General features: G+C 45.6%; 1 protein-coding gene across 6 annotated transcripts in view; it reads left to right on the top strand.

Annotated features, from left to right (window-relative positions):
* Nucleotides 1-27,627, top strand: part of Kif9 (kinesin family member 9) — a 49,098-nt gene that overhangs the window by 487 nt on the left and 20,984 nt on the right. For 3 of the 6 annotated variants that reach the window (XM_029482111.2, XM_021172877.3, XM_021172878.3), the window contains exons 2-10: nucleotides 6,195-6,292; nucleotides 8,434-8,599; nucleotides 11,728-11,834; nucleotides 13,005-13,229; nucleotides 16,891-16,974; nucleotides 17,081-17,173; nucleotides 18,301-18,448; nucleotides 19,609-19,673; nucleotides 23,915-23,992. In XM_029482111.2, coding sequence (XP_029337971.1) covers nucleotides 6,195-6,292; nucleotides 8,434-8,599; nucleotides 11,728-11,834; nucleotides 13,005-13,229; nucleotides 16,891-16,974; nucleotides 17,081-17,173; nucleotides 18,301-18,448; nucleotides 19,609-19,673; nucleotides 23,915-23,992 — 1,064 coding nt within the window. Of the gene's footprint in view, nucleotides 1-763; nucleotides 1,010-6,194; nucleotides 6,293-8,433; nucleotides 8,600-11,727; nucleotides 11,835-13,004; nucleotides 13,230-16,890; nucleotides 16,975-17,080; nucleotides 17,174-18,300; nucleotides 18,449-19,608; nucleotides 19,674-23,914; nucleotides 23,993-27,627 lie in introns of all 6 variants that reach the window. The other 3 variants (XM_085828067.1, XM_029482112.2, XM_029482113.2) reach the window with 2 other exon arrangements.

A 27,627-nucleotide genomic window follows, 5' to 3' on the forward strand; every position in this document is an offset into this window, starting at 1 on the left:
TCAACCTGGTCGCAGCTTAGGGGAGCTAGGAGTTTCTGATGTTCCTTAGTCCCACGAGTCTCCACTGAGGTCCCACGACTTGCCTTAGACGGAGAGGGCGTGAGGTTGAGTGTCAGAGACCATTAAGACACGGTGTCATCACTTAGAGCCTTCTAACTACCGAAGAGGAAACCCCTCTAGAGGGGAACAGGAATGGGACCAAGGCAGTCTGTCACACACATTTTAGAAAAGCATTCCACTCACTGGGTGAGAAATAGGAGAGTGGCCAGTTTTGCCTGGGTGCAAACTTTGGGTTCATCTCATGCTGAGATGCAGTAGGACCCTATGTTGTGGGCTTAAAGGGTGTTGTTTCCTAGTCTTTATCCCTGATCGAGGTAAGAGCATGGTAGGTATGAACGCCTAGTGCCTATGAGTAATCCCACTGACTTCTTGTCAAGCCTTCGTGGGTGTTAATGTATATCCTGTTCATTCCCAAGCCCAAAACAAATGGAGAAACACTGACTCTCTCAGCACAGAGGCCTCCTGGTGGCTCATCAGAGTCACTTTATTATGTGAAGTATGTAAGGACTGTGTTCAGATTTCTGGGAGTATTCCATCCAAAATCCTGAGGGGATAAAACCACTACCTAATGGGAGGGTATGTTGAGACTGAGCATGGCTTCTTGTACTGGGAAATGAAGTATCCTCCCCAGAACGCTGCAAGTTCAGAGATTAGAGTAGTGTGGGAGGGGAGTGACATATCACATACCTTGGCACTCTCTCAGTAGTGGCTGAAGATGGTGGACCCACCTATGGAGATTCAGTCACCCTCTGACTTCCAGCCATGAGTATCACCATCAACTACCATTTCTTGAGCACCTGGTGTGTGCTGGGCTCTGTTCTGGACCTTGTGGGGGGCATCACAAGAGGTAAACGGCACAACCCTTATCCTCGAGCAGCTTGCAATTTGACTTGGGAGCTGAAGCCCACATAAATGAAGCGACATAAGAACGGTAGCAAGCAGTACCTCAGTAAGTGCGAAATGGCATGTGCTTCCTTCCGCTGCACTGTTGACTAGTGGGCTCCTGAGAGGAGTATAGACCCTCTGAAAGGCTTGTTGCCAACTGCGCATGACTCCAGGGATGCTCGGCAGCATGAGCATCCGGAGGACCTTGGAAAGGTCGGATGGGGTGGGGGGGGCTGCATGTGCATGCGCATGTTGGAAGTTGTAGGGCAGAAACGGGGGGAAGCTCTGGAGCAGTCTTTGAGCTGGCCTGTGAACCCGCTTCCAGAACTCTCTGGATTCTTTGTAATTCCTTCTAGATGTTATACTCAACGGCACTAGAACCTTCCTGGGCAGGAAGATAAGACTCTTGGGGTTTGTGTTCAGAAAGGTTTCCCAGAGCTGTAGAAACTGGGTATTGAGTAAACGAAGCACAGCTCTCATCTGGAGATACTATCCCCAATACTTGGGAAGCTAAGACAAGAGAATTGTGAGTTCAAGGCCGACCTGGGCTACACACTGACACCCTTTCGCCAGGAAGACTTTTTTTTTTTTTTTAATTGTGAACAACAAACCACTTCTCTCTATTCTCAGTTCTTCTCAGTCACAGAAAGTAAACTCGGAAGTGAAACCTTGAGTCTCCTTAATTTGGGGTCCATGTTAGAGGCCGTGTGATTTTTTTTCTAGAGCTCAAATTTGCAGACACACACACACAAATGTTCAGCCAAACTATGTTCTTTTCTTACCCCAGTATTTTTCAGATTAATTTTCTAAAAACAAAAACAAAATTGGAAAGATCCACCAGAGTGCTAGGGAAGACTCATGAAACAGTGACATGTGTGGACACCAGAGGGTAACTTGGGGGAGCTGGGTCTCTTCTTTGACCATGTAGGTTCTGAGGATCAAACTCAGGCCATCAAGCTTTGTGGCAGGTGCCTTTACCAGGGCCATCTTGTAGGCCCTCAAAAGCCTTGTTTGTTTGACACAGGGTGTCACTATGTAGCCTTGGCTGGCCTGAAGCTGGATTCGTAGACCAAACTCATAGATCCACCTGCCTGTGCCTAAGATTAGATGCATGTGCCACCACACTCGGCCACTTAAATGATTTTAATACATACTAGCAGTTCTGTGTCACGAGAGAGTGTTTTTCCGTAAAGGTATTAAAAATTACTAAAATCCCTTCAGTATGTTAGAAGATTGAATCAACTCCTATGTCTGGCATTTCACTTTTGCAGCTATATGCTTGCTATTCCACCCCACTCCCCCCCCCATCCCCCCAACCCCGTGTCCCTGTCTGCTCACCTGTCTACCTTCCCTCCTACTCCTTCCCTGTCTCCCCCTTCTTTAAAAGTGCAGATTGCTTTAAGGGCAGGTGCTTTATTCCTTTTTTGTTTTGTTTTTATTTTTGTTTTGTTTTGTTTTGTTTTGTTTTTCGAGACAGGGTTTCTCTGTATAGCCCTGGCTGTCCTGGAGCTCACTTTGTAGACCAGGCTGGCCTCAAACTCAGAAATCCGCCTGCCTCTGCCTCCCGAGTGCTGGGATTAAAGGCGTGCGCCACCACGCCTGGCACTTTATTCCTTTTTAAACTGGCCCAACCCTGATGGGACAATTTAAAGGGAAATGTACAGTGAAGCCTATGCCATGCTCTGTGGACCTTCTCTGTACTTAAACTTTGTACATTGTGCGATAGTAGTTCCAAAAAGCCAAGTGGTGGTGGCGTACACCTTTAGTCCCAACACTTGGGAGGCAGAGGCAGGCAGATCTCTGAGTTCTAGGCCAGCCCAAACTACAGAGCGAATTCCAGAACAGCCATGGCTACCCAGAGAAACCCTGTCTTTGAAAAAAAAAAAAGAGTAGTTCCAAATGGGCTTTTCTTCTTTGAGCCAGGGCCTTGTTTATCCCAGACTGGCCTTGAACTCCATGTGTAGCTGAGGGTGATCTTGAACTTCCTCTGACCTTAATGCCTCTACCACCCGAGTACAGAGACGTTAGGTAAGCATAGCACTGCCACCAGGACCTGGCTCTCAGGAAGGGCCCATCCTAGGGCTCTAAGGTGTCTCACTGGGTAAAGTCCTTGCCGATTCAAGCGTGAAGAACTGAGTTTGGATTCCTAGCTCCCACATAAAGGCTGCTAGAACAGAGACAGATGCATCTCTGTGGGCTTTCTGGCCCGCAAGTATAGCCAAAAATGGTGAGCCCCATGTTCAGTGACAAACCTTGTTTCAAAACATAAGGTGGAGATCAATGGGGTAGACATCCCATTTCTTTTTTTTTTTTTTTTTTTTTTTTTTTTGGTTTTTCGAGACAGGGTTTCTCTGTGTAGCCCTGGCTGTCCTGGCACTCACTTTGTAGACCAGGCTGGCCTCGAACTCAGAAATCCGCCTGCCTCTGCCTCCCGAGTGCTGGGATTAAAGGCGTGCGCCACCACGCCCGGCTGACATCCCATTTCTACTGCTAGCCTCTACATGCACTCACAAGTGAGTGTACATACACACACACACACACACACACTGCTTCATCTTAAAACTCTACTATGCTAATTTGCCTAATAAGAATGACATTTTTAGTATAGTATATATGTGTGTATATATGTATATATGATTTTTTTTAAGACAGAGTTTCTCTGTGTAGCCCTGGCTGTCCTGGGACTCACTCTATAGACCAGTCTGGCCTCAAACTCACAGAGATCCTCCTGCCTTTGTCTCCAAAGTGACAAAATTACTGTGATTAAAATCATGCACCTCTTCATGTCAGCCACCCAACATATTTAGTATATTTTCATCAGCTTTTCTTGATTTTTTTCATGTGTAATTTAGCTAGACTTAACAAAATTAATGATTTTTACAAGTAGATTTTACTTCTCTTTCCTTGGAGCTCTTGGGATCTTGTGTCCTTGATCATCACTGTACGTCATGAGACGCTTAAAAAAGCGATCAAGTTTTCAGTCCCCCTTAACGTCATAAAATTCAACAGGGCTCCACAGTCTACGTCTGTAATACAGCCCTTGAGAAGGAGACAGGAGCACAGGAGGTAAAGGCCAGCCTTGGACCTGTGAGATGACTCATTTGCCTTGCTAGCCTGGTGATCTGAGTTTCCTCCCTGGAGCTCATGTAAAAGTGGAAAGAAAGAACTCTGACCCCACAATCTGTTTTCTGATTTCCACAAAAGTTTAACTAATTTTTTTAAATACACTTTTTTTTTAACAAATACACTTTTTTAAAACATTTATTTATTACTGTATGTAAGTACACTGTAGCTGTCTTCAGATGTACCAGAAGAGGGCGTCAGATCTCGTTACGGATGGTTGTGAGCCACCATGTGGGTGCTGGGATTTGAACTCGGGACCTCCAGAAGAGCAGTTGGTGCTCTTAACCACTGAGCCATCTCTCCAGCCCCTTAACTAATGTTTAAAATTAATTTTTACAAAAGGCCAGCATGAGATAGATATACAAGCCCTGGTCTTAAAAGAAAACAAAATTAGTTGGATTATCAATTCTGCTTAATCAGTTCTTTGCCTCTCCACTATCTGGGTTCAGTGCAGCAGTCCCATTGGCAACATCTCTCTTAGCTAGCATTTGACTTTGCTTGATCTTTAGTGTCTGTGACCTCAAGGTATTTCTGTTATGAGATGACTCTTCATATTAGAAACTCTTTTAACTAAGCTGGCCTCCCGATTGCTTCTATTCTCTTCTTTTACAAAGTGTCCATCCCACAAAGCTCCACCAGCATTTGTTTTAATATTTAGTGTTTAGAGTTATATAAATGTGTAAAGAATATATGTGTGGCTCCCTGTTTGGAGGAGACTGGGGAGATGGGGCCACAGTTAAGAGCACTGGCTGTTCTTTCAGAGGAGCTAGGTTCAAATCCCAGCACCCACATGGTGGCTAACAACTGTCTTTAACTCCAGTTCCAGAGTGACCTTTTCTGGTCACTGTGGGCACTGATCATGTTGTATGCAGATATTTATGTAGGAAAAATACCTGTGCACATAAAATATAAACAAAACAAACCTTATCTTTTTAAAAAAATGAAAGTGGTGAGAATATAATTAGGTTTGAGGAGAGCAAGAAGGGACAAGAGACTGATTTTTTTTTTTTTTCAGTAAAGTCAGAGAAGAAGACTATTGATTATGGACTAGATCAAGAACACTTAATTAGGGGCTTGAGAGATGGTTCAGTGGTTAAGAGTGCTTACTGATCTTTCCAGCACCCATGTCAGGCAGTTCATTACTGCCTGTAACCCCAGGTCCAGAAGATTAGACACACTCTTCTGGCCTCCAGGGTACTTACAAACATCATGTGGCACATACTCACATAGACACATACAAATAAAAACTGAAGAAGAAGGAGAAGGAGAAGGAAAGACTAGCAAGATGGCTCAACAATTAGAGCTCTCACCCTGCAAGTCTGTACTGCCATACACTGAAGCAAGTGTCCCTCATCCACAGAAATAATAATAAAAAATATATCTTTTGAAAGATCCTCTGCTGGAGAGATGGCTCAGCAGTTAAGAACACCGACTACTCTTCTAAAGATCCTGAGTTCAAATCCCAGTAACGACATGGTGGCTCACAACCATCCGTAATAAGATCTGAAGCCTTCTTCTGGTGTGTCTGAAGACAGCTACAGTGTACTTACATATAATAATAAATAAATCTTTAAAAAAAAAAAAAAGAAAGTCCCTTAATCTATTCTGTTCTAGTTGCGTTGGAGACAGGTGTGAAAGAATGGCTGGCTTTAATGTGTTCCAGGCAAATGTGTCAGGAGACTAAAAGAGCAAGCATAAATGGGTTCATCTTAGATGCAGGACATTTCTAGAAACAGCAGCTAAAATTAAGCCACTAAAAGGGACCAGGTTTTTGTTTTTGTGTGTGTGTGTTTGTTTGTTTGTTTGCTTTGCTTTGCTTTAGCTTCAGTCTCTTTGGAATCGTGGTGGAAAATCACAAAGCAGCTGAAAGACAGGAAGCACGTGTACCTACAGGGCAGGGACTGTGGGTTGTGATTCATTTCTTGTAGCCAAGGCTGTCCTCCAACTCACAATGGAGCTGAAGCTGGCCTTGAACTCCAACCCAGCTGCCTTCACCTCCCAAGTCTTAGGGTTGCAGGTGTGCACCACCATGCCAGGCTTTTATTCTGATCTTAATGAATGGCATCTCCATCCTAGTTGGTATTTGATGATGACTACTAAAAATATTGCCGTTCTCCTTTCTCTAGCTAAAATGGGTACTAGGAAGAAGGTTCAAGCGTTTGTTCGAGTCAGGCCTACTGATGACTTTGCTCATGAAATGATCAAATATGGAGAAGACAACAAAGTAAGTGCAGTGTGCTTGCCTTTGCTTATGCAGACCTTCCCTTTTCACCCAGCCATTTAAAGACCACGACAGAGGGACTGGAGAGAGAGCTCAGTGGGTACAGACGCCGGCCAGCACGCCTGAGGGCCTGAGGACTACCCCCTCCATCCGAATGGTGGAGGGAAGAAACCAACTCCTAAGAGTTGTCTTCCAAATTCCATACACGTGCTATTTACACACACACACACACACACACACTTTTCATCAAAGGGGCTAAGACAGAATTGATAGATGTTCATGTAAACTCTAGAGTCAGTCCATCAACTCCAAACTGTGCTGTTAGTGAGGAAGTTCTTGAGATTCTCATTTTTTTTTAATGTGTTCATATGGCGGGAGGGAGAGCACACCCGGGTGTGCTCCAGCTCAGGTGTGGGAGTCAGAGAGCAGCTTGCAGAACTGTAGGGTAGTTTCTCTTCTCTCATGACGTGGGTGCTGAGGAATCAAACTTGGATTGTCTGGTTGGTAGCAGGCACCTTTCCTCACTGACTCATCTTGCTGGCCCTCAGGTATTTTCAATGAATAGCTGAAGAATAAATTGCTCAGGTGCTGAAAGTTCTGGTAGTCATAAACGAGCTCAGGGATGGCCCTGTGTAATGTGCTCTATGGCATGATGTAAACAAACATGGACCCACCGAGCATGACATTTTCTCAGCAGCACTTGCTATGGGGTATTCGTTTGTTTTGATTTTGTTGGAGTTGAGGTCTCATGTAGCCCAGCTGGCTGTGACTGGCTGTTTAAAATAGGGTAACTGTGACCCTTTTGCTTTTACTTCCCAAGTGCTGGGGTTGTACCTACACATCACCGAACCTGAGAACCCTATCTGTCTTAGCCTTAGTTTTGTTTTTCTATGGACAGCTAGGTCTTGGTTCTTCTATTACAGTAGCCAGTAGAAGATTTCAGTGAAAGCCCCATCAGGAGCTTGGGGAATAAGCTGGATATATATGGTGCTGTACCATCATCTGAACAGTTGGGAGACGGAGAGGGAAAATCCAAGTACCTAAATTCAAAGCAAGCCTTCATATCACAAAAGTGACATTTAAAAAAGGCTTGGCGGCCGGGTGTGGTGGCGCACGCCTTTAATCCCAGCACTCGGGAGGCAGAGGCAGTCGGATTTCTGAGTTCGAGGCCAGCCTGGTCTACAGGGTGAGTTCCAGGACAGCCAGGGTTATACAGAGAAACCCTGTCTCGAAAAACCAAAAAAAAAAAAAAAAAAAAAAAGGCTTGGCATCTCACTGGGAAGTGGCTGGAGGTGCATTTGAAGTTCTGCTGATCACAAGCAGGTTAGGTCCCCTCCATTTACATTAACATAAGTGACTACTTGTATCTGAACACTTGAGGGACTTCATGTGATCATCCTACCATTGCTCCCAGTGGCTCCCAGCTGAAGAAGTAAGCGTTGGCCAAAGCGCAGAGGATGCAGAGCCATCAGTCACACTTGTAGGCGCAGACAGGGCCTGCCCGGGCCATTGTTTCCAGTTTCCCTATTACTTTGCCTAAGTCAAGACTCAGTAGTTAAAAGCACTGAGTGATCTTCCACAGGACCTGTGCTTAGTACCCAGTACCCACAAGACAGTTCACAACCATATGTAACTCCAGTTCCAGGAGATCTGACACCCTGAAAGGTCTCCGCAGTACCAGGCATACATGTACTACATGCACATACATTCATGAAAACATGTAAAAAAACAAAAAAGTAAATTTAAAAAACTTTTTTTAAGCTTCACATCCTCTGTTATTTCTAAGTTGGACCTCACTGACCAGTGATTATTTATTTATTTATTTATTTATTTATTTGATACAGTCTCCCTATGTAGCCCTAGCTGTCCTAGAACATTCTATGTAAATCAGACTGCCCTTGAACTCACGGACATCCACCTGCATCTGCCTCCTGAGTGCTATCAGTGATTCTTTTTACAAAGGCTTCCTAAAAATAACTCCAACCCTCTCTTATTTTTTTGTGACATTTCACACATGTTCCCCACACTGGCTTAAAACTCCAGAGCCTCCTAACATAAGTCTGGGGCTGGGTTCAAGTGTGTGTCACCCACACCTGGTCTCTCTCTCTCTCTCTCTCTCTCTCTCTCTCTCTCTCTCCCCCTAGAGCATTGATATTCACTTGAAGAAGGACACTCGGAGAGGAGTTGTCAATAACCAGCAGACAGACTGGTCATTCAAGCTGGATGGAGTGCTTCACAATGCCTCCCAGGACTTGGTTTATGAAACAGTTGCCAAGGATGCAGTTTCTCAAGCCCTTGATGGATACAATGGTAATTTAATTAACTGTCACTTTATCTAGGACTCTGAGGAGCCCCACTTGGAGGAGGAGGTACAAGATGTACTCTATCCTGAATAAAACAATACAAAAGAACTTAATTTACTTACACTATAAACTTACTTGTCAGTCTGTGATCTAGTGGTAGAACATAGATTTACTTCATGACATTGTAGTCATGGCTTCATGGCTTCATCCAGTCTCTGAGGTGTTACTTTTTTTGGATTGTTAGATGATCTTGGCTTTTTTATCATTAATTAATTAGTTTATTCACTTTACATCCTTATTGAAGCCTCTCTATCCCCCCTCCTAGTCCCACCCTTGCACCCCTTTCCCCATTCCCCCTCACAGAAGGGGAGACCCCCCAATAGTACCAACCCACCCTTTTGCATATCAAGTCACAGCAGGACTAAGTGCATCCTTTACCACTGAGGCCAGACAAGGCAGCCCAACTACTGGAAAAGGACCCAAAGGCAGGCACCATAGTCAGAGACAGCCCCACTCCAATCGTTAGGGACCCTACATGAAGTCCAACTGCACATCTGCTCCAGATGCTCTTTATTTGGTGGTTCAGTCTCTGTGAACCCCATGGACCCAGTCTCTGGGTCTTCTTGTAATGTCCTTGACCTCTCCAATTCACTCAGTCCTTCTCCCAACTCTTCCAAAAGAATCCCTGAGCTCCACCTATTGTTTGGGTGTCAGCTGCTGGATCAAGCCTCTCAGATGACAGTTATGCCGGGCTCCTGTCTGCAAGCATGGCAGAGTATCACTCATAGTGTCAGGGGTTGGCTCTCTCCCATGGGGTGAAGACTGGCTTTTCATGGGTCTTAAATGGTCAACTTTAGGCTTGTTTCAAGCCTCTCAAGCATTGTGTGTGTGTGTGTTTGTGTGTGTGACTGTGTCTATCCAAATCTCAGTCTCACTATGTAGCCCTGTCTGGCCTAGAACTCACTATGTAGATCAGGCTAGCCTCAAACTCTCAGAACTCTGCCTGCTTCTGGAGTGCCACCACTGCCTGGATTTTTTTTTTTTAAGATTAAATTCTTGTTTGTTTGGTTGGTAGTTTTTTGTTTTGTTTTGTTTTTTTAGACAGTATTTCAGTATGTAGTTCTGGCTGTCCTGGAACCTGCTCTATAGACCAGACCTGGAACTCACGAAGATCAGCCTACCTCTGCCTCCCAAGTTCTGGGATAAAGGGTGTGTGCCACCCCACCTGGCCCTACATGTGATTTTTAAAAACGCTTTAAAAGTAGATGGGGCTGGAGAAATGACTCATCAGTTAAGAGCACTGGCTGCTTGCTCTTCCAGGGGACCCAGGTTCAATTCCTAGCACCCACAATGCAGCTCACAACAATCTATAACTCCAGTTTCAAGGGGACCCTCTTCTGTCCAATTTGGACACCCACCTGGCACTCACATGATCCACAGACATACATGCAGGCAAAACCCCCATGCATTTAAACATTACTTTAAAGCAGAACAAACCCCAGCACCCTTTGTGTGTGGCATAGAAGCAAATTCCTATAATTTCAGTGTTTAGAAGCAGAGGCAGGAGGATCAGGAGTTTAAAGTCATCCTCAGCTACCTACCAGTTAGATGTCATCTTGAGCTACATGTGGCACTATCTAAAAAATAAATAAAGCTTAAAATATAAAACTAAAGAAGTTGCAGTTTGAGGACTGCTGTCTGGTGGCTGCTGACCGGAATGTTCTGTTTGTCGGCTAGTTGCTTGGTACTGGGTTTGAAACCCAGAGTCTCACAAATATTAAGTGCATGTTCTCTCACCACACTACATGTGTAGCTCCAAAAGTTTTAGACTTCTCTATAGGAAAGCCCATGAAGGGGGTCAGTTTGGATTATATAGCTAGACTTGGTTTTAGGAAAATCCAGTGAATCTCTAGTTCCCAAAATTGTAAATTATTCTTCATGTGATACATAGATGTGGTTCCCGCTGACCCAATGATATATTCATGATTCCCTGAGAGGCTCTGTGGCCTGGAGATAAAGATGGAGGGGGGCGGGTGGACTAAGAACTAGGGAACGTAGTAGTCTTTGTCACTTGATGCTACAGAATTACTGATGGGCCGCGAATCCCAGCTGAAGTGAGTTCTGGCTCATTAGCAGTGGGCTAATTACTAATTTGTTTCTGGCTTCAACCCAGATGCTGAGTTAGGGCCACTCATCTAAAACCTGCCTCCAATCCCAGCACCTGGGGAACAAAGACAAACAGACTTCTGGGGCCTAGTGTAGCCTCACCAGGTCTGCCATGTAGATTCACAGAAGCAATCTTTGGAGATCCTTCAGTTCAAGAGGAAGGAGGAATAAGAGCCCAAGGTGACAGTGGTTTGCATCCCAGAGCCACCTGCTGCTGCTGCTGCTGCTGATATATAAAAAAAAAAAAAGGTGCAAATGAAAGCATTCCCAGGGCAGGCAGTCAGACACAGGTCATGGCCCAGTTGCGGTAGTCCATTTCTAGAAATACCATGGTGCTAACTAGGAACCTTGTAGTCTATAAATAATTCTCTTAGCAAGATATAGGGTCACAGGCTGGCTATTCCAGCACTTGAGGAGTAGAGATAGGTAGATCAGGAGTTCAAGTCATTCTGGGCCACATAGCTTGATGCCAGCATGAGCTACATGAGAGCATGTTTCAAACAAATCAACAAAAGGCCCACCATCGACAGGAATACCCTTCTTACTCTCTCTTTCTGGAAATTTGTCTGGGGTGGGTGTCCCCTGTTAGCTCTCAGACACATGCAGTTCATGGCCTTGAGAAGGACTGGAGTCTAATACTCAGCTCCCTCCTATTCTTTTCAAGAAAAGTTGCAGCCACAGAGTTCCCTAGCCCTAGGACCAGGGGCCTAGATCATCTGAGAACAGGGAGGCAGAGAGGTCTGTGTGGATCACACATTGATGGTTGCATGTTCAGATTTGGCTGTTTATGTCCCTGTCCCCCTGTGTGCTTGCTCTCTTTCAAGGTGGAATCCCTGATGTCTTTGAATGTTCCTGGTGGCTACCCTCACATCAAGATCCTGGATGGCACCAAGCATGTTGGGGATATGAGGGTTGTCCATGGAGGGGTATTTCTGAATGTCACTCAGTCATATTTTGAAATGTTTGCAGGTACCATCATGTGTTACGGGCAGACAGGAGCTGGCAAGACATACACCATGACAGGGGCAACGGAGAATTACAAGCACCGCGGAATTCTCCCTCGTGCCCTGCAGCAGGTAGAGAATGGGCCTATGGTTGGGATACCACACAGCTACCCTCTTCTTTACCATAGGTGCAGCCAACTCCAGGTTACCTACTAGAGATAGTGTGTCCAGCCCTCAAGTGTACTGCAGCTCACTCTGGTTCTGGAGACGGGGTACCATGCCTGGCCTGGAGTAGAATCAGAGTCCCATGGAAACTCGGGGTTTGATTTTCAGACTGACCCTCGATGCCAATAAGCCTGTAACTTATTTGTGAAGGAGGGAACAGGCATGCCCGTCAGGTCCCTGCTGCTCCCATGGTCTGCGATCCTGTAAGGAAGGATTTAGAGGTCTTTGCTGGTTTAATGCAGAGAGTGTAACACTTTCAGAGCGTCCTTATTGTCCTGCTGTGACTTTTCCCATTCAGCAGCTCCTGGAAGAACAAAGGCAAGAAGGAGGGTGTGGCTGAGCCTTTAGGACTCCCAGCCATGACTCTGGGAAATAAAAGAGAAAATGGGACAGAAGGGACCTGCTAGTGGAGGTTTTGGTTAGAGGTAGGATGCAAACAGCCTTTCTCCCAGGCTCCATTTCCTGAAGAAATATGCTCACCCTGTCAAAATGTCAACTTCTCAAGGCTGAGAATGTAACTCATGTGGTAAAGAGCTTGCCTACCATGCTCAAGCCTTGTGCTCAGGAAGTGGAGGCAAGAGGATCAGAAGTTCAAGATTACCTTTGCTTACACTGAGAATCCCGAGCAACCTGGGTTACACGAGACCCTGTCTCAAAACTAGACGGGCATGATGGGGCACACTTGTAGTCCCAGTACTTGGGAAGACTGAAGCAAGAAGGTGGCAAGTTGGATTAAATAACTAGGGATACATTTTTAATTACAGCCAGACTGCCACACAGTGTAGAACCTGCCTCAAAAAAACAAAACAAAACAAAAAAACAAAACCCAAACCAAAAAACAAAACCAACCAAACAAAAAACAAAACCAACCCGAACCAGCAAGGCCCAAAACTGGATAATCTTACCCAGTAGACTAACAACAGTGGCTGTTGTTGATCATGACCCTGACATCAGCCAGACTGTAATCTCTTAGGACAGGAATTGCCCTGTGCTTCCTGATGCTCTCCTGAGGAGATGTGGGCTGGGTGAAGCACTCGGCCTTTTCTGCACTTGGTGACTGGTCAAATTCCCATGTAGGTGTTCAGGATGATTGAAGAGCGTCCCACGCACGCCATCACAGTCCGTGTTTCCTACCTGGAAATCTACAATGAGAACCTGTTCGATCTCCTGTCCACTCTGCCCTATGTGGGACCCTCAGTCACACCAATGACCATTGTGGAAAACCCTCAAGGGATCTTCATTAAAGGCTTGTCAGTGCACCTCACTAGTCAAGAGGAGGACGCCTTCAGCCTCCTCTTTGAGGTGAGATGAGAGGCTCCTCCCTCCCTCCCTTCCTCCTTCCCTTCTTCCCCCTCCCCCTTCCTTGCTATCCTCCTTCTTACTTTTTTTTTTTTTTTTCGAGACAGGGTTTCTCTGTATAGCTCTGGCTGTCCTGGAACTCACTTTGTAGACCAGGCTGGCCTCGAACTCAAAAATTCGCCTGCCTCTGCCTCCCGAGTGCTAGGATTAAAGGCGTGCGCCACCACTTTTTTAATAACTTTTTTTTAAAATTTACCTTGATAATCAGAATGAAAAATGCATATGTGCTTATATAGCAAACCCTGTGTTCGGTAAGAAGAACAGAAACTCATAGTGTTTTTCATTGAAAGACACTTAGATCATGACCATTTAGTCCTTTGCTTCTGGGAGTTTGTTTGTAGTACTGGGGACTGAGCAGAGAGCTTCATATGCGCTCATCCTCCAACACTGACTAGAGTCCCAGCCCCTTTTTACTTTTAAAAGCATTAAAAACAAACAAACAAACAAACCACATTTTAGCTCTTAAGCTCTCGCCTTTCTCACTCCCATCTTTAGCTCTCCCTTTCCCCCTCCCTCCTTCCCTCTCTCCACATGGCCATGGCCGGTCTCCCTCTTTCTTTTACCTTTTCTCTTTCTCTCTGTCTGTCTACAATAAAGTTCTAAAACCATAAACAAACAAACAAACAAACAAACAAGACATTTTAACAAGGCATGGTGATGAAAGCCTTTGATCCCAGCACTCCAGAGGCAGAGAAAGGTGAATCTCTGTGAGTCTCTATAAAGTGAGTTCCAGGACATCCAGGACTACACAGAGAATCATTTCTCAAAACCTTTTAAATTTTAATATTCTAGATCATGTCCTTTCTTTCTCTGATGTTTTCATTTTTTTTAATTTTAAAAAACTAAATGAGAACCTATTTTAAATTTAACATTTTTTTTTTCTTTTTTCTCTTTTGGTTTTTTTTGAGACAGGGTTTCTCTGTATAGCCTTGGCTGCCTGGAACTCACTCTGTAGAGCAGGCTGGCTTTGAACTCAGAAATCCGCCTGCCTCTGCCTTCCATGTGCTGGGATTAAAAGGTGTGTGTCACCACCACTGGCCCTAAATTTAACATTTTTATAATTAAAAAAAATAAAATTTAAAAGTTAAAAAGTAAAACATTTAAATTTTAATTATATGAATGCTGTGTGTCTGTTTGTGCATGTGTGTGCAGTACCCTCAGCGGCCAGAAGATGGCATCAGATCATCTAAAGCTGGACTTAGAGATGGTTATGCGCTTCCCCATGTGGGATGCTGGGAACTGAATTTGGGCCCCCCTACAAAAATAGTGCTCACTCTGAGCCATCTCTCCAGCCTCTCCTATGTACCTCATTATTTTGAGACAGATTCTCAATACATTGCCTAGGGTGAGCCAATTATAATGGTACATTCCTGTAATCCTGGCATTTGGGAAGCTAAGGTAGGAAGGTGTCCACTCCCACTAGGGTACCTGATTCCTGGAATGGGGCTCACACGGTCTACATCATGGGCCTTTCCCATTCCCTCTTCAATGCCATAGTAGATTTGTTGTTGTTGTTGTTGTCTAAGTTATTTTACCTGTGTGGGTGTTTAGTCTATGCATCACATGTGGCCTGGTGCCTGCAGAGGCCAGAGGAACACGTCAGATCCCCTGGAACTGGAATTGCAGGCAGTTGTGCCTTCATGTAGGTGATAGAAATTGAACCTTTGGAAGAGGAGTCAGTGCTCTTAGTGAGTGACCTCTGCGGCCCCACAATGAGCTCCTCTAGGCTTTTCATTTGTCCCTTTCTCACAAGACTTGGTTCTGGAAGCCATCGATATTTAAGGAACTCTTTTTTGTTTGTTTTTGTTTTGGTTTTTCCAGACAGGGGTTCTCTGTGTAGCCCTGTCTGTCCTGGAACTCACTTTGTAGACCAGGCTGGCCTCAAACTCAGAAATTCACCTGCCTCTGCCTCCCCAGTGCTGGGATTAAAGGCGTGCACCACCATGCCCGGATGGCCATGAACTCTTAAATTTACCTGCCTCAGCCTCCTAAGTGCTAGGATTATAGGGGCGTAACATCATACCTGGCTGTTGTAATTTATATACCACAAAAGGCACTAGTCTGCTATTTTTTTATAATGTAATGGTTTTTAGTAAATGTACAGAGTTGTGCAACATTATCACAATCCTAGTTTAGAACTGCTACATCACCCAGCGCTCCCTGGGGCCCATTGGCAGTCCCTTCCACTCCCTTTCCAGGCTGCCACTCAGCTACTTTCTGGTTCTTTGCCCAGCTAGTCTGGATTTTTCTTTCTTTTTTTTTTTTTTTGATTTATTTATTTATTATATGTAAGTACACTGTAGCTGTCTTCAGACACTCCAGAAGAGGGTGCCAGATCTCGTTACGGATGGTTGTGAGCCACCATGTGGTTGCTGGGATTAGAACTCTGGACCTTCAGAAGAGCAGTCGGGTGCTCTTACCCACTGAGCCATCTCACCAGCCCCTAGTCTGGATTTTTCATGGGCATGCACTCTTTCAATACATGGCCTTCTGTGGCTGACTGCTTCAATGTTCCCAAGGTTCATTTATGTTGTAGAACCTCATTCTGTCTGGCCTCCCCCACCTGTTTCCTTTCACTGCTAATTTTCCACTGTAGAGATGTTCATAGATTCACTGGCTAACAGATGTTGTGGTGACAACCTTTAATGGCTATGAATAGCTGGGCTTACGGATCTGCTCTGAACACTTCCTTATGAATCTTTGTGTGTATACGTATATGCATCATGTATTGGTTTCTCTTGGGTAGACAGCTAGGAGTAGAATTGCTAGAACTTTTGTAACACATGATTAAGGTTTGTTTTTTTTTTCTTGGAAACTATCAGTGTGGTCTGATTTTCCTTGATTATTATTTATGTATTATGTATTTGTGTACCATAAATTAGAGGACAACTTGCCAGAATCAGTTCTCTCCTCCTACCATGTGGGTCCTGAGTACTGGACTCAGGGCAACAGGGTTGGTGGCAGATACCTTTCCCCACTGAGCCATCCCACAGATCTAATTTCCATATTTAAGTTTGATTATAAAGAACTGTTTTTATGCAGGGTTCTTACAAGTGGCCAGGCTGACCTTGAACTCACCGTCTTCCTGCCTCAGAGATGAGATTACAAGTATCTGCAACTTTACATTTGGATTCAATAAGTACTTGTGACTTAAGGTTAACTCAAAAAGAGGACATAAGATGGGCTTGGAGTGTAGCCCACTGGTAGAGTACTTGCCTAACATGCACAAGGTTGGATTTGATCCTTAGCGCTACCAAGAGGGGTAAGAGAAAAAGAACACAAGAATAAGTTCAACTATGTAAGGCCAGGCATGACAGTGCAGATCCATAAGCCCAGCTATTCAAGAGGCAAAGACAAGCGGTTCACTAGTTCAAAGCCCACCTGGGCTGCAGAGTGACTTCAAGGCCAGCCTGGGCATCTTCGTTTCAAATCTCTGGTGGTGAAAGTACAGGACTATACTCCAGTTTGTCTCCCTTTTATAGTTTACCAAAAAAGACATTTCCCAGAAGGCCCCGCTGACCGTAAGGGTCTGAGTGTTGGACAATGACTCAGATTCCTTGTTTTCAGTTTTCAAAGTGTCACATATACTGCCTTTCCCTTCCAGGGTGAGACCAACAGGATCATTGCCTCCCACACGATGAACAAGAACTCATCCAGGTCGCACTGCATTTTCACCATCTACATGGAGGTTGGTGCACATTCTTTGTTTTCCAGAAGGACCTGGAACTCCTGTGGGTGCCACCCACACAGAAGCTTCACCCAGGGCATTCTAAATTGTTTGAATGTTTTTGTAGGCCCATTCTCGGACCTTATCAGATGAAAAGTATATTACTTCTAAAATCAACCTGGTAGATCTGGCAGGCTCAGAGAGGCTCAGCAAGACTGGGGTAAGTGCCGGGAGTAGCTTGTCAACGAGCCACAGACCCTGTGGCTTGGAGCCTGTGTGTGTGCATAGTCCACAGTGGATGCTTGAGGACAACCAGACGGAGTGGAGCGTTTTCCTAACCGTTACATGAGATGATTGCCCCCCTTAGCATCGTGCCTGTGTTAGAAGTAAGCCTGGGTTCAGTACCTCACTGCTATCTCACAAAGGGAAAGTAAAGTGGCAGGCAGGTTTTTACTTTTGTGAAGGGTACATTGCTTCAGTCCGGTGACAGGCACACCTAACCAAAAACATGATGGGTTTTTATCCTAACGCAAGAGTGCTGTGTCTTTTCTCCTTTGGCTGGAGTCTGACCTCAGTCTTTGGTGACAGGTTAGTTTTGAAACTTGGTGTGAAGAAATGGGGAAAAGGGCCAGTCTCCATAGATCATTAAGTTCTGAAACTACAGTGGGTCTTTGCTAAACAAACAGCTTTACAGAGTAGGAAGATGGCAATCGCATCACAAAGGTTTCCTTCCTGTGAGCATTCTTTTGATAGGAAAGACCTGGGTTCCTTGTAATCACCCCTTACCTGGCTTCAGTAAGTGCTCGGAGAATGCTCCATGCTGATGTGGCATTTCTCTGTGTATAGACGTGAAAGAATTCACGTGCATATTTAATTTCAAATATATATTTGCAAAGGGTTTTTTATTAGATATTTTCTTCATTTACATTTCAGATGCTATCCCCAAAGCCCCTATACCCTCCCGCAAAGGTTTTTATTAAAACACAAAATTTTGCAAGAGTCTTTAGATGAGTATTTGCTTATGTGTGTACTGCTGTATTTATGTGAATATTCATAGGCTTACCTGCTGAGGTATTTCACGTCCATTTGTACATGTGGATGTATCATATGACTATTCATGTGTGTATTCTTATTCACGTTAACCTTCATATGAATGCTCCTGTGAGTTTTACTATTACCATTATCAGTAGCCCAAGACAGAAAGCATCCCCAGCTTTGAGGAAAAGGTCCTGATTCTGGGGAGGAGGCTCAGCCTGACTGCAGACGTTCACATCACTGCAAACCAGGAAGCCTGGGCAACCTTAATACGGTATTCTGTCCAGAATGACCCACACATTTTGTTTGCAGTCTGAAGGTAGAGTCCTAAAGGAAGCCACCTACATCAACAAGTCACTGTCATTCCTGGAGCAGGCCATCATTGCCCTTGGGGACCAGAATCGGGACCACATCCCTTTCCGGCAGAGCAAGCTCACCCATGCCCTGAAAGACTCCTTAGGTGAGGATGTGGACGGTCCTCAGAGGAGGGGCTGTTTCCTGGGGAGGACTAGTCCCGGCTCATCTGCCATTCGGGATCAGAGAATCACTCTGACCGAGGGAATGATCTTATTGCAGCTCTTCAGAAGCAATGCCAGTCAGACGCACGGGACAAGCCTTCGTGCACTCTTGCTGTTGGAATATTTATTCAAGCTTTTGCCTCTGCTGGCAACATTTTCTCTTTCCACCTTGTCCCTAAACTGTTTGGCAGAGACCTTTGTGGCCTTGGAGACTCAGGGAAGGGGCCTCTCCTATCATTTCCCCATGTCCTTTATACCTTCCTGGACAAAACAGTGGGAGCCACCTTGTCATCCCCTCCTGTGTTGGGCTTTGTCAGGCCTAATGACACAGTCACTGGTTTCTGGTCATTAGCCCTGTGACACCATGAGCAAAGTCTGAGCTCACACCTTCCCTCCTGAGCGCGCTCCAGTCTCCTGAATTGTCTCTACTGTTCTGTCCCGGGGTTCCTCCTGGGTACAACTTATGGTCTCTCTGTTCCTACCTCTGTCTCTTGCCTCACAGCCTCATGCAGACTAAGGCCATCTCCTTTGTCTCTAAGTCAGCGTGGGCTGTTAAAACAAAGCACCACAGGCGGGAGGCTTAGATGATAAACACATTCTTTGCAGTTATGTGGACAGTGAAGGCTAGGATCTAGGTGCCAATAGATTTGGTTCCTTCCTTGCAGATGGTCACTTCTTGGCCATATCCTCACCTGGAGAGAATGAAATGGCTCTGCCTTTTCTTTTTTTTTTTTTTTGGTTTTTCGGTTTTTCGAGACAGGGTTTCTCTGTGTAGCCCTGGCTGTCCTGGCACTCACTTTGTAGACCAGGCTGGCCTCGAACTCAGAAATCTGCCTGCCTCTGCCTCCCGAGTGCTGGGATTAAAGGCGTGCGCCACCACGCCCGGCTTGCCTTTTCTTTTCTTACAAAGACAGCAACCCCATCACAGGGGCTGCCCACACAGACTGTATCTAAGAGTAATTACTACCAAAGGCTCCATTCCAAATACATCAGACTAGGTGTCTGGGATTTTGGAGGTTATAAATTTTGTGGGGATACAAGCATTGAGTCCATAACAGAACCCTGTCGATCCTAAAGGAATCCCTTGTGTCTCTTTCTGCAGGGGGAAACTGTAATATGGTCCTCGTGACAAACATCTATGGAGAAGCTGCCCAGTTGGATGAAACGGTATGTAGAGACAGCCAGTGAAACCAGGCTGGAGTTTCTCCCCATGGGTGCAGAGGGTGAGGGTGGGGCATGGATAAGGTTGGATCCAGACTGACTTACATGGGGCACTATCCACAGCATTGTTAGGGACCCCAAGGACAAATCTGAGCCACAACTGCTGAGGGTGACAGAGACTAGGATGCGAACACCAAGCAATAAACCATATTAAGAAAGAAGCCCAGGTGTAGGACAGACTTAACCTTGGGGGCTTATTATACAAGGAGGCATGGTGAGAGCAGTCTTGTGGGGACAGAGAACATGTTTTCAGGGATGCAGCTTGTGTGAGTTGAATACTTCAGTAGAGATACAACAGAGCCTTCCCTACAGAAAGAGAAGCCCTGGTCCAAAGTCATGTCAGAGTCCTGGGTGGGTGAGACCTTCAGAAGTGGCCAGGGAGGGGAAAGGAACCCCCAACCCCGAAACTTGGGTGGGTACTGAGCTGGGTGGCATTGAAATATTGGCAGCAGGATGCATAGTAGTATTACAAGTAGAGGTGATGACAGAACTGAGTATGTGACTCACACCAGGAACATCTTGCTCCTCTACTGTAGGGCTTAAGAAGGAAAGAAAAGAAAATTGCAGGGCCTTGATGTGTCTGGAAAGGCTGAGCCCTTGGCTGTTCTGCACTTGGATGGAGTCATGGTAGAGTTTTAAGAGGGGAAAGCTGTGAACCCGGATGGGACTCAGGGAGATAATGCAGTGGCAGGACACAGACAGGAATAGGTGTCCAACACAGTGACAGGTGAATCCATTCCAGGTTGGGTTGCCCCTCTAAAGTGCCCTTGTCATAGGCAGTTAGGAAAACGGTTCCTAGCTACTTTACTGTTGCGAATGCTGAAGAAGTGCTTCAGCTATCTGGAGAATTCACTTAGGTAAAATGGGTTATTTCCAGGGATGCTGTGAGGCAAGCCGTGACTGTAGGGCCTCTAGCCTGTATGCATTAGGGACTGTCCCAGCACAGGGAGAGTGTTCTTGCCACACATTCAGTGCCCTGGGATTTGGGAGGCCAAACCAAAGAGCTCCAACTGACGTGAGACTGCACCTCCAGGGAAAGGGTTTAGGAACCTCCTGGTTTCATCTCATAACAAAGCACAATTGAGCCCCAAGGGGAGCTCTAACTACTTTAACCTCTAGGCTGCCTTATTAAGAAAGCTGCTGTTGAGAGCTCTATCCATGCTTTGGGGAGGCCATCACCCACGCTGGGACATTTTAGTCAATGGACCCATTTGGGGCTCACTCCATGTCCTTCTGTGATAGGAAGACATGATGGCAGATACAGGTGTCAAGGTACTTGGGTGGCTTTGTAATAAGCATTCTTATTGTCCTATTGCTTTAAGAATGGGCCTTGGAAGGCTGGGTGTGGTAGCACACACCTTCAATTCCAGCAGTCAGGAGGCAGAGGCAGGAGGAGCTCTGTGAGTTTGAAGCCACCCTGGTCTGTAGAGTGAGCTACAAGCTGGCCAAGGCTACTTGGAAACATATCTCACAACAAAACAGATGAGCCTTGGGGTCCATCAGTGGCTCTTCCTCTTGAAACATAATTCCTATTTAACTTAAAAGCACACAAAGGGAAGGCAAATAGTATTTTTAATAAAATGGAAGGCATTTCTTGCTACTAACCAGGCCCAGATTACTTTAATATTCTAGAGATTCCGTGAGAATCACTGTTTCCTCCTGAATTATTCAGTCCTGCTAGCCAGTGATTGTATATTCTGCAGTGTCTTGCTTTCTGCGTACCTCTCTGTGTCTTAATCCTTGTGCTTAAAAATCTATTTAAAAATACCTTTAGAAGCCAGGCATGGTGGCACACGCCTTTAATCCCAGCACTCGGGAGGCAGAGGCAGGTGGATTTCTGAGTTCGAGGTCAGCCTGGTCTACAAAGTGAGTTCCAGGACAGCCAGGGCTATACAGAGAAACCCTGTCTTGAAAAACCAAAAAAAAAAAAAAAAAGAAAAAAAAAAGAAAGAAAAAGAAATTGCATACTGAGTCTCCCCAGGATTCATAAGGCAGACCTCCCATTCCTGTACAAGTGAGTGGTGAGATTTTATGTAAGGTCACTCAAATGTCCAGCGGCAGAGCACTTAATCAACACAACTGAGGGAGAACCTTACCAGTCCTTCTTGGAGCCCAAGGTGACCCATCCTCGTTCCAAGTCTGTTCCTAGTCTCAAGGCCTCTTCACTGACAGACCAGCATTCCAGGAGTCACACATAGCCACTATCTCACTTTTACATGGGTCCAGGGAGCTGAGCTCAGGTCCCCTTGCATTCACCACAAGTGCTCTTACCCAATAAACCATTTCCTCAGCTCCTATCTTGTTTTTTGGGGGACAGGATCTCTCATTAACCTGGAGGTAGCCCATTAAGGCTAAGATAGCTGGCCAACAAACCTAAAGGGTCTATCTGTGTGCGCCTTCCCAGGTTTGAGATTATAAGCTCATGCTACCACACAGGCTTCTCTACGTGTATTCTGGGAATCAAATACAAGTTCTCTAGTCCTCAAGTTTATGCAGCCAACTGCTTTACCAACTGAGCCCTTCTCCCCAGACACACATGACTTATTTGCCAGGAATGGTAACATAGCCGTTAATCCCAGCATTCTAGAAGCAGAGGCAGGCAGAAGTCTGTGAATTTGAGGCCACCCTGTTCTTTATAGAGGGTTCTAGAACAGCCAGGACTACATATAAAAAGCCTGTCTCAAGAACATACAAACAAAAAAGCAAACAAAGTAAAAATGTAATAATGAATATGGTCGCATATTATTTCTTTTAGACTTCACTGATGTAGACTGAGAGAAGTAGGTAAGGAGAGTAGAGGGCACGACCTGTAGGACAGACACCATGCCTGTGTCTTTCATGTGAAGGAGAACCTGAAAGGCTTTGTGCTGGAAGCTGGCTTCTAATTGTGTCTTAAGGAGCAGAGAACAGAAAGATGAAGAGGAGAGGAGGAGAAGAGGAGAGGAAAGACTGCCTTAGGCGGGGCAGCCTGAGCACAGGGGTCTGGATGGAAGCTGGGAGGTGAGGTAGGAGCTAAGAACTGGAACTATGTGGAGCAAGGATGCTCATCAGTGTAGGAAGCTTGGCTAGTGAACACAAGGCCCTGGATGTGCTCGCCAGCACCACAGAGAAAAGGAAAAGAAACAGACCACTGTGCAGCAGGTGTGGTGGCTCATGGCTTTCATCCCAGCATTGGGGAGGCAGAGGCAAGGCGGGTGGATCTCTGTGAGTCTGTGAGTATTGAGGCCCTATCTCAGAGAGAGAGACAGAGACAGACAGAGAGAGAAGGGGAGGGGAGGGGAGGGGAGGGGAGGGGAGGGGAGGGGAGGGGAGGGGAGGAAGAGAGAAGAAGGAGGAAGAAGAGAAAGGGGAAAGAAGGGAGAGAGGGAGGGAGGGAGGGAGGGGAGGGGAGGGAGAGAGAGAAGAGTTAAGAAGAGTTGGACTAGTGTCTGAGTACTGAACTAGATAAGGACCTAGCTACAACATGGGCCTCTATCAACTTCCTATTCCTCCTGTTCCATTCCCTACCCTACCGAAGACCTCACTGCTAAGGTCTTGTTTGTTTATTAAGATTTAATTTTGTTTGTTTACATGTATGTTTGTTTGTGAATATGTGTGTGTGCATGTGAGTGCAGGTTCCAAGAGAGGCCAGAGAGGGTATTAGATTCCCCTAAAGTTAGACTAACAGGCCATTGTGAGCCACTTGCTCTGGGTATTGGGAACTAAATTTGGGTCCTTTGGAAAAGCAGCACGCTCTTAACTGCTGAGCCTTCTCTCCAGCCCTATTTATGTATTTTTGATACTGAGTCTAATGTAGCCAAGGCTAGCCTCAGCTTGATAAGTAGCTGAGGATGATCTTAAACTCCTGATCCTGTTGTTGCCACCTCATAAGTGCATGTGCCATCATGCCTGATGTACCCTTTTTAATTTTATATTTTGGTTAAGGATTGGACCAGCCTGGACTACATATTGAGTTTTGCCAAGCAAAACTCACGAGGACCTCCACTTGCTAATCAGTGTCTATATAACTCACTTAATCTTCAGACTCTACAAATGCTCTTTTGATCACTGTCCCCTTGAAGACGTGAACTAATAATACCAGTTAAGGCACCTGGAAGAGTTTTAAGGGGACATGCCCTATGAGAAGACTGATCTTTAGGGCCTCGTGTGAGTGGTGAGCCACCTGACATTTATCTGGTCTGTTTCAGCTGTCTTCATTGAGGTTTGCCAGCAGGATGAAGCTGGTCACCACTGAACCTGCCATCAACGAGAAGTATGATGCTGAGGTACTAAGGGGCTGATGGGAGCTTCCCAACTGGGAATGCTGTCTGTGGGTTTGTTCCCTGTGTGTTTGCTACCACACGAATATCTGCTGGAGGTCATAAGGAAAGCCAGACCTGTGTGGTTTCCTTCCTGCCTCCACTGAAGTTTTGCTTGGAGTCCAGGGTCAATCCTTTCCTTTCTGTGATATCTTTAAGGCTCCCTGGAGACCCCGCTAGACTGCCACAAACATGAAAGGGAAGGTGATCTACCACTTAGCTCACATGAGGGGGTCCAGGGACTTGGGTATCCCAGGAGTCCCCAGGAGATTTCTTCAGAGCTCAATCAGCATGCATTGTCTCTCAGAGTTCCCTGTCTGCCACAATAGAACACATTTATTTTATGTGTGTATATGTGTGTGTATATATGCATGGGCACATGAGTGGAAGTCAAAGGACAACTTGTAGGAGTCAGTTTTCAGGAAGATCACGAGTTCAAAGACAGCCTAGGCTCCATGAGACAGTCTCAAAAATCAACCCACTGGCTAGAGAGATGACTCAGTGGTTAGAAGTATTTACTGCTCTCACAGAGCACCTGGATTCCATCCCCAACACCCATATGGCAGCTCACAGTCATCTGTAACTCCAGTTTTGAGGAATCCAAGGTGCTCTTCTGACCTCCCTGGGTACCAGGCACACACACACACACACACACTCTCTCTCTCTCTCTCTCTCTCTCTCACACACACACACACACACACACTCACACACACATGCACACACACACACAAACACATATGTGTAAAATAAAAATAAATTATTTTTTAAAAAGCAACCAAAAGCCGGGCGTGGTGGCGCACGCCTTTAATCCCGGCACTTGGGAGGCAGAGGCAGGCGGATTTCTGAGTTTGAGGCCAGCCTGGTCTACAGAGTGAGTTCCAGGATGGCCAGGACTACACAGAGAAACCCTGTCTCAAAAAACCAAAAAAAAAAAAAAAAAAAAAGCAACCAAAAATGCTTATGAAATCATGGTTACTGGAGATGGGCATGTGTATGTCCCTGTGTTCCTGGCAAAAGGGTCAAACATTTCTAGATTCTAAACCCTGAAGGACGATGCCATCTTGGAACTAAACATGGTTTAGCAGGGAAGTAGAGCTCCAAGTTCTGATTCTTAAACTCAGCGAGGGTGAGAAGCACCTGGCCAGCTAAGTCCCTGTCTACTGAGCTCCTCATTCTGTCGGTGGGAGAGCCTGGATATTTCCTTTTCCTTCCTTCCTTCCTCCTTCCCTTCCTTCCTTCCTTCCTTTTCTCTTCTGGTTCCTCTCCTCCTTGCCTTCCATTTTGTGACATGGTCTCATTATACAATCCAACCTGGCTTCCATTTCCTGTTCCTCCTACATCATTCCCTATGTGCTAGCATATAGACTTGTGCCTTCGCAGTTCAGTGAGGGTTTGTGTTTTTGAGTTCACAGTTGCTGCATTTGCTCTTTCTGGGTTGGAGCGTCCATCCTTGTTCAGTGACTTGCTCCTTCCTTATCTGAGGAGCCTTTGTGTGTGTGTGTGCAATGTGTGTATGTGTGTGCATTATGTGTGTGTACAATGTTTGTGTGTGCGTGCATGCTTGTGTGTGCATGCATATGTGTGCAAGTGGATGTGTGCATTATGTGTGTGGGTACAGGAGGTGCTTTCAAGTCTCTAAATTGTGGGGTCTGCTTCTGCAGCCCTGTTTCCAGGCAGCTGCTCCCAGCAGGAGGAGAGGCTGCTATACCTGTCAAGCATTAGGGAAAAAGTTCCCTTGTTCTCAGGGTAAGTTAGAGGCTGGTTTTCCCAAGAGGGTCCACTACCCAACTCACCACATATGTCCCCTGTGATACACTGAGCAGAGTCATTCAGCAGCAGGTGCCAGCCAGACTTTCTGTATCTGGGGCATAATGTATTTCTTAGAGTGGGAAGGATGAGGTGGCTGAGAATAGCCACCAAGCCTTTCTCCTTGGCCCCAAAGACAGTTCATACTAGGAAGAGGCCTACTTGGGGTTTCCTAAAAGGCTGAGCCTGGATTTGGGTTCTGATCACTTGCCTCAGCCTTTGTGTCTAAATTGCCACAGAGCCACCATGTTCCCAGAGGTCTGTCAGCCCTTGCTGTGCACTCACATGGTAACAGGTGAGCCTCCATACCCAGGTGATCCGACTGAATGAGGCTGATTTATAGCAGTCCTGTGGTGTGAGAAGCCTATGCCCCTGTGATTAGACACTGCTGTGGTCACTTGTTTTGGCAGCAGCTCCTTCCAGTGGCCATTTTCTGACAACAAGGAGCCTGTTCATGGTGAGAGGTCTCTGAAAATTTCCTTGTGCCTCGGTTACAAAATATTTTCAAGAGCCGGGCGGTGGTGGTGCACGCCTTTAATCCCAGCACTTGGGAGGCAGAGGCAGGCGAATTTCTGAGTTTGAGGCCAGCCTGGTCTACAGAGTGAGTTCCAGGACAGCCAGGACTACACAGAGAAACCCTGACTCAAAAAAACACAAACCAACCAACCAAACAAACAAACAAAAAATAAATAAAAATAAAAAATTCTCAAATATCATATGTCAGTGACAAATACTCTTTTGTTTTTTTTCCAGACAGGATTGCCTGTCTGTGAGGCCTGGCTGTAGCTCTGTGTAGACTAGGCTGACCTTGAACTCAGGGATCCACCTTAGTGCTGGGATCAAAGGCAGGTACCACTGCCTGGCAAGATTTGGCAAATTTTGTTGCTCAAAATTTATCATTTTTGGATTGGAGAGATGGCTTGGAGGTTAAGAGCACTGGTTGCTCTTCCAGAGGTCCTAAGTTCAATTCCCAGCAACGTGGCTCACAAACATCTATAATGAGATCTAGTGACCTCGACCTCTTCTGGCCTACAGGCATATATGCAGGCAGAATGCTGTATACATAATAAATAAATAAATAAATCTTTTAAAAACCTATCATTTCTCAGTATCTGAATCCATGATGTGTTCTCTGCCAGACGTTTTTTCTTCTTTCTTCCCTCCTCCTTCTCTACTCTTCCTCCTTTTTAAAATGTTTGTGACAGTTGCAGGATAGCCCAGACTGGCTTTTATGCTAATAGTAAGGCCAGGCTAGGCTATTGATCATTCTGCCTCCATCTACCAAGTGTTAGAATTACACACATACACCATCACACTTGCCTTTTCTTTTTCTGTGGTGTTAAGGCTTGACCCCAAGGCTCACACATGCTAGGCAAGTGCTTTGCAACTAAGTCATGCCCCAGTTCAAAGAATGTCCATTTATAAAAACGGTCTATCAGGAGGTGCTGGAACCAGTTGAAGGAAGCAGATCACTGTGATGTGCATCTGAAGGGTGTAGCTTGTGCTTGGACCTTTCCCCAATCTCTCTGCTTCCTGGCCAAAATGAGGTAGATAGCTTTGCTTTAGAATCCTCACTCTTCTATCATGTTAAGTCTCGTTTTGGACCCAAAGCAATTTGTTCAGATTTGCTATCTTTTTTTTTTTTTTTTTTTTTTTTTAGTTTTCCGAGACAGGGTTTCTCTGTGTAGCCCTGGCTGTCCTGGAACTCACTCTGCAGACCAGGCTGGCCTCAAACTCAGAAATCTACCTGCTGCTGCCTCCCAAGTGCTGGGATTAAAGGCATGCACCACCACTGC

The sequence above is a fragment of the Mus caroli genome, unplaced genomic scaffold (genome assembly GCF_978045245.1).
Source record: "Mus caroli unplaced genomic scaffold, Mus_caroli_1 scaffold_11, whole genome shotgun sequence".
NCBI lineage: Eukaryota > Metazoa > Chordata > Mammalia > Rodentia > Muridae > Mus > Mus caroli.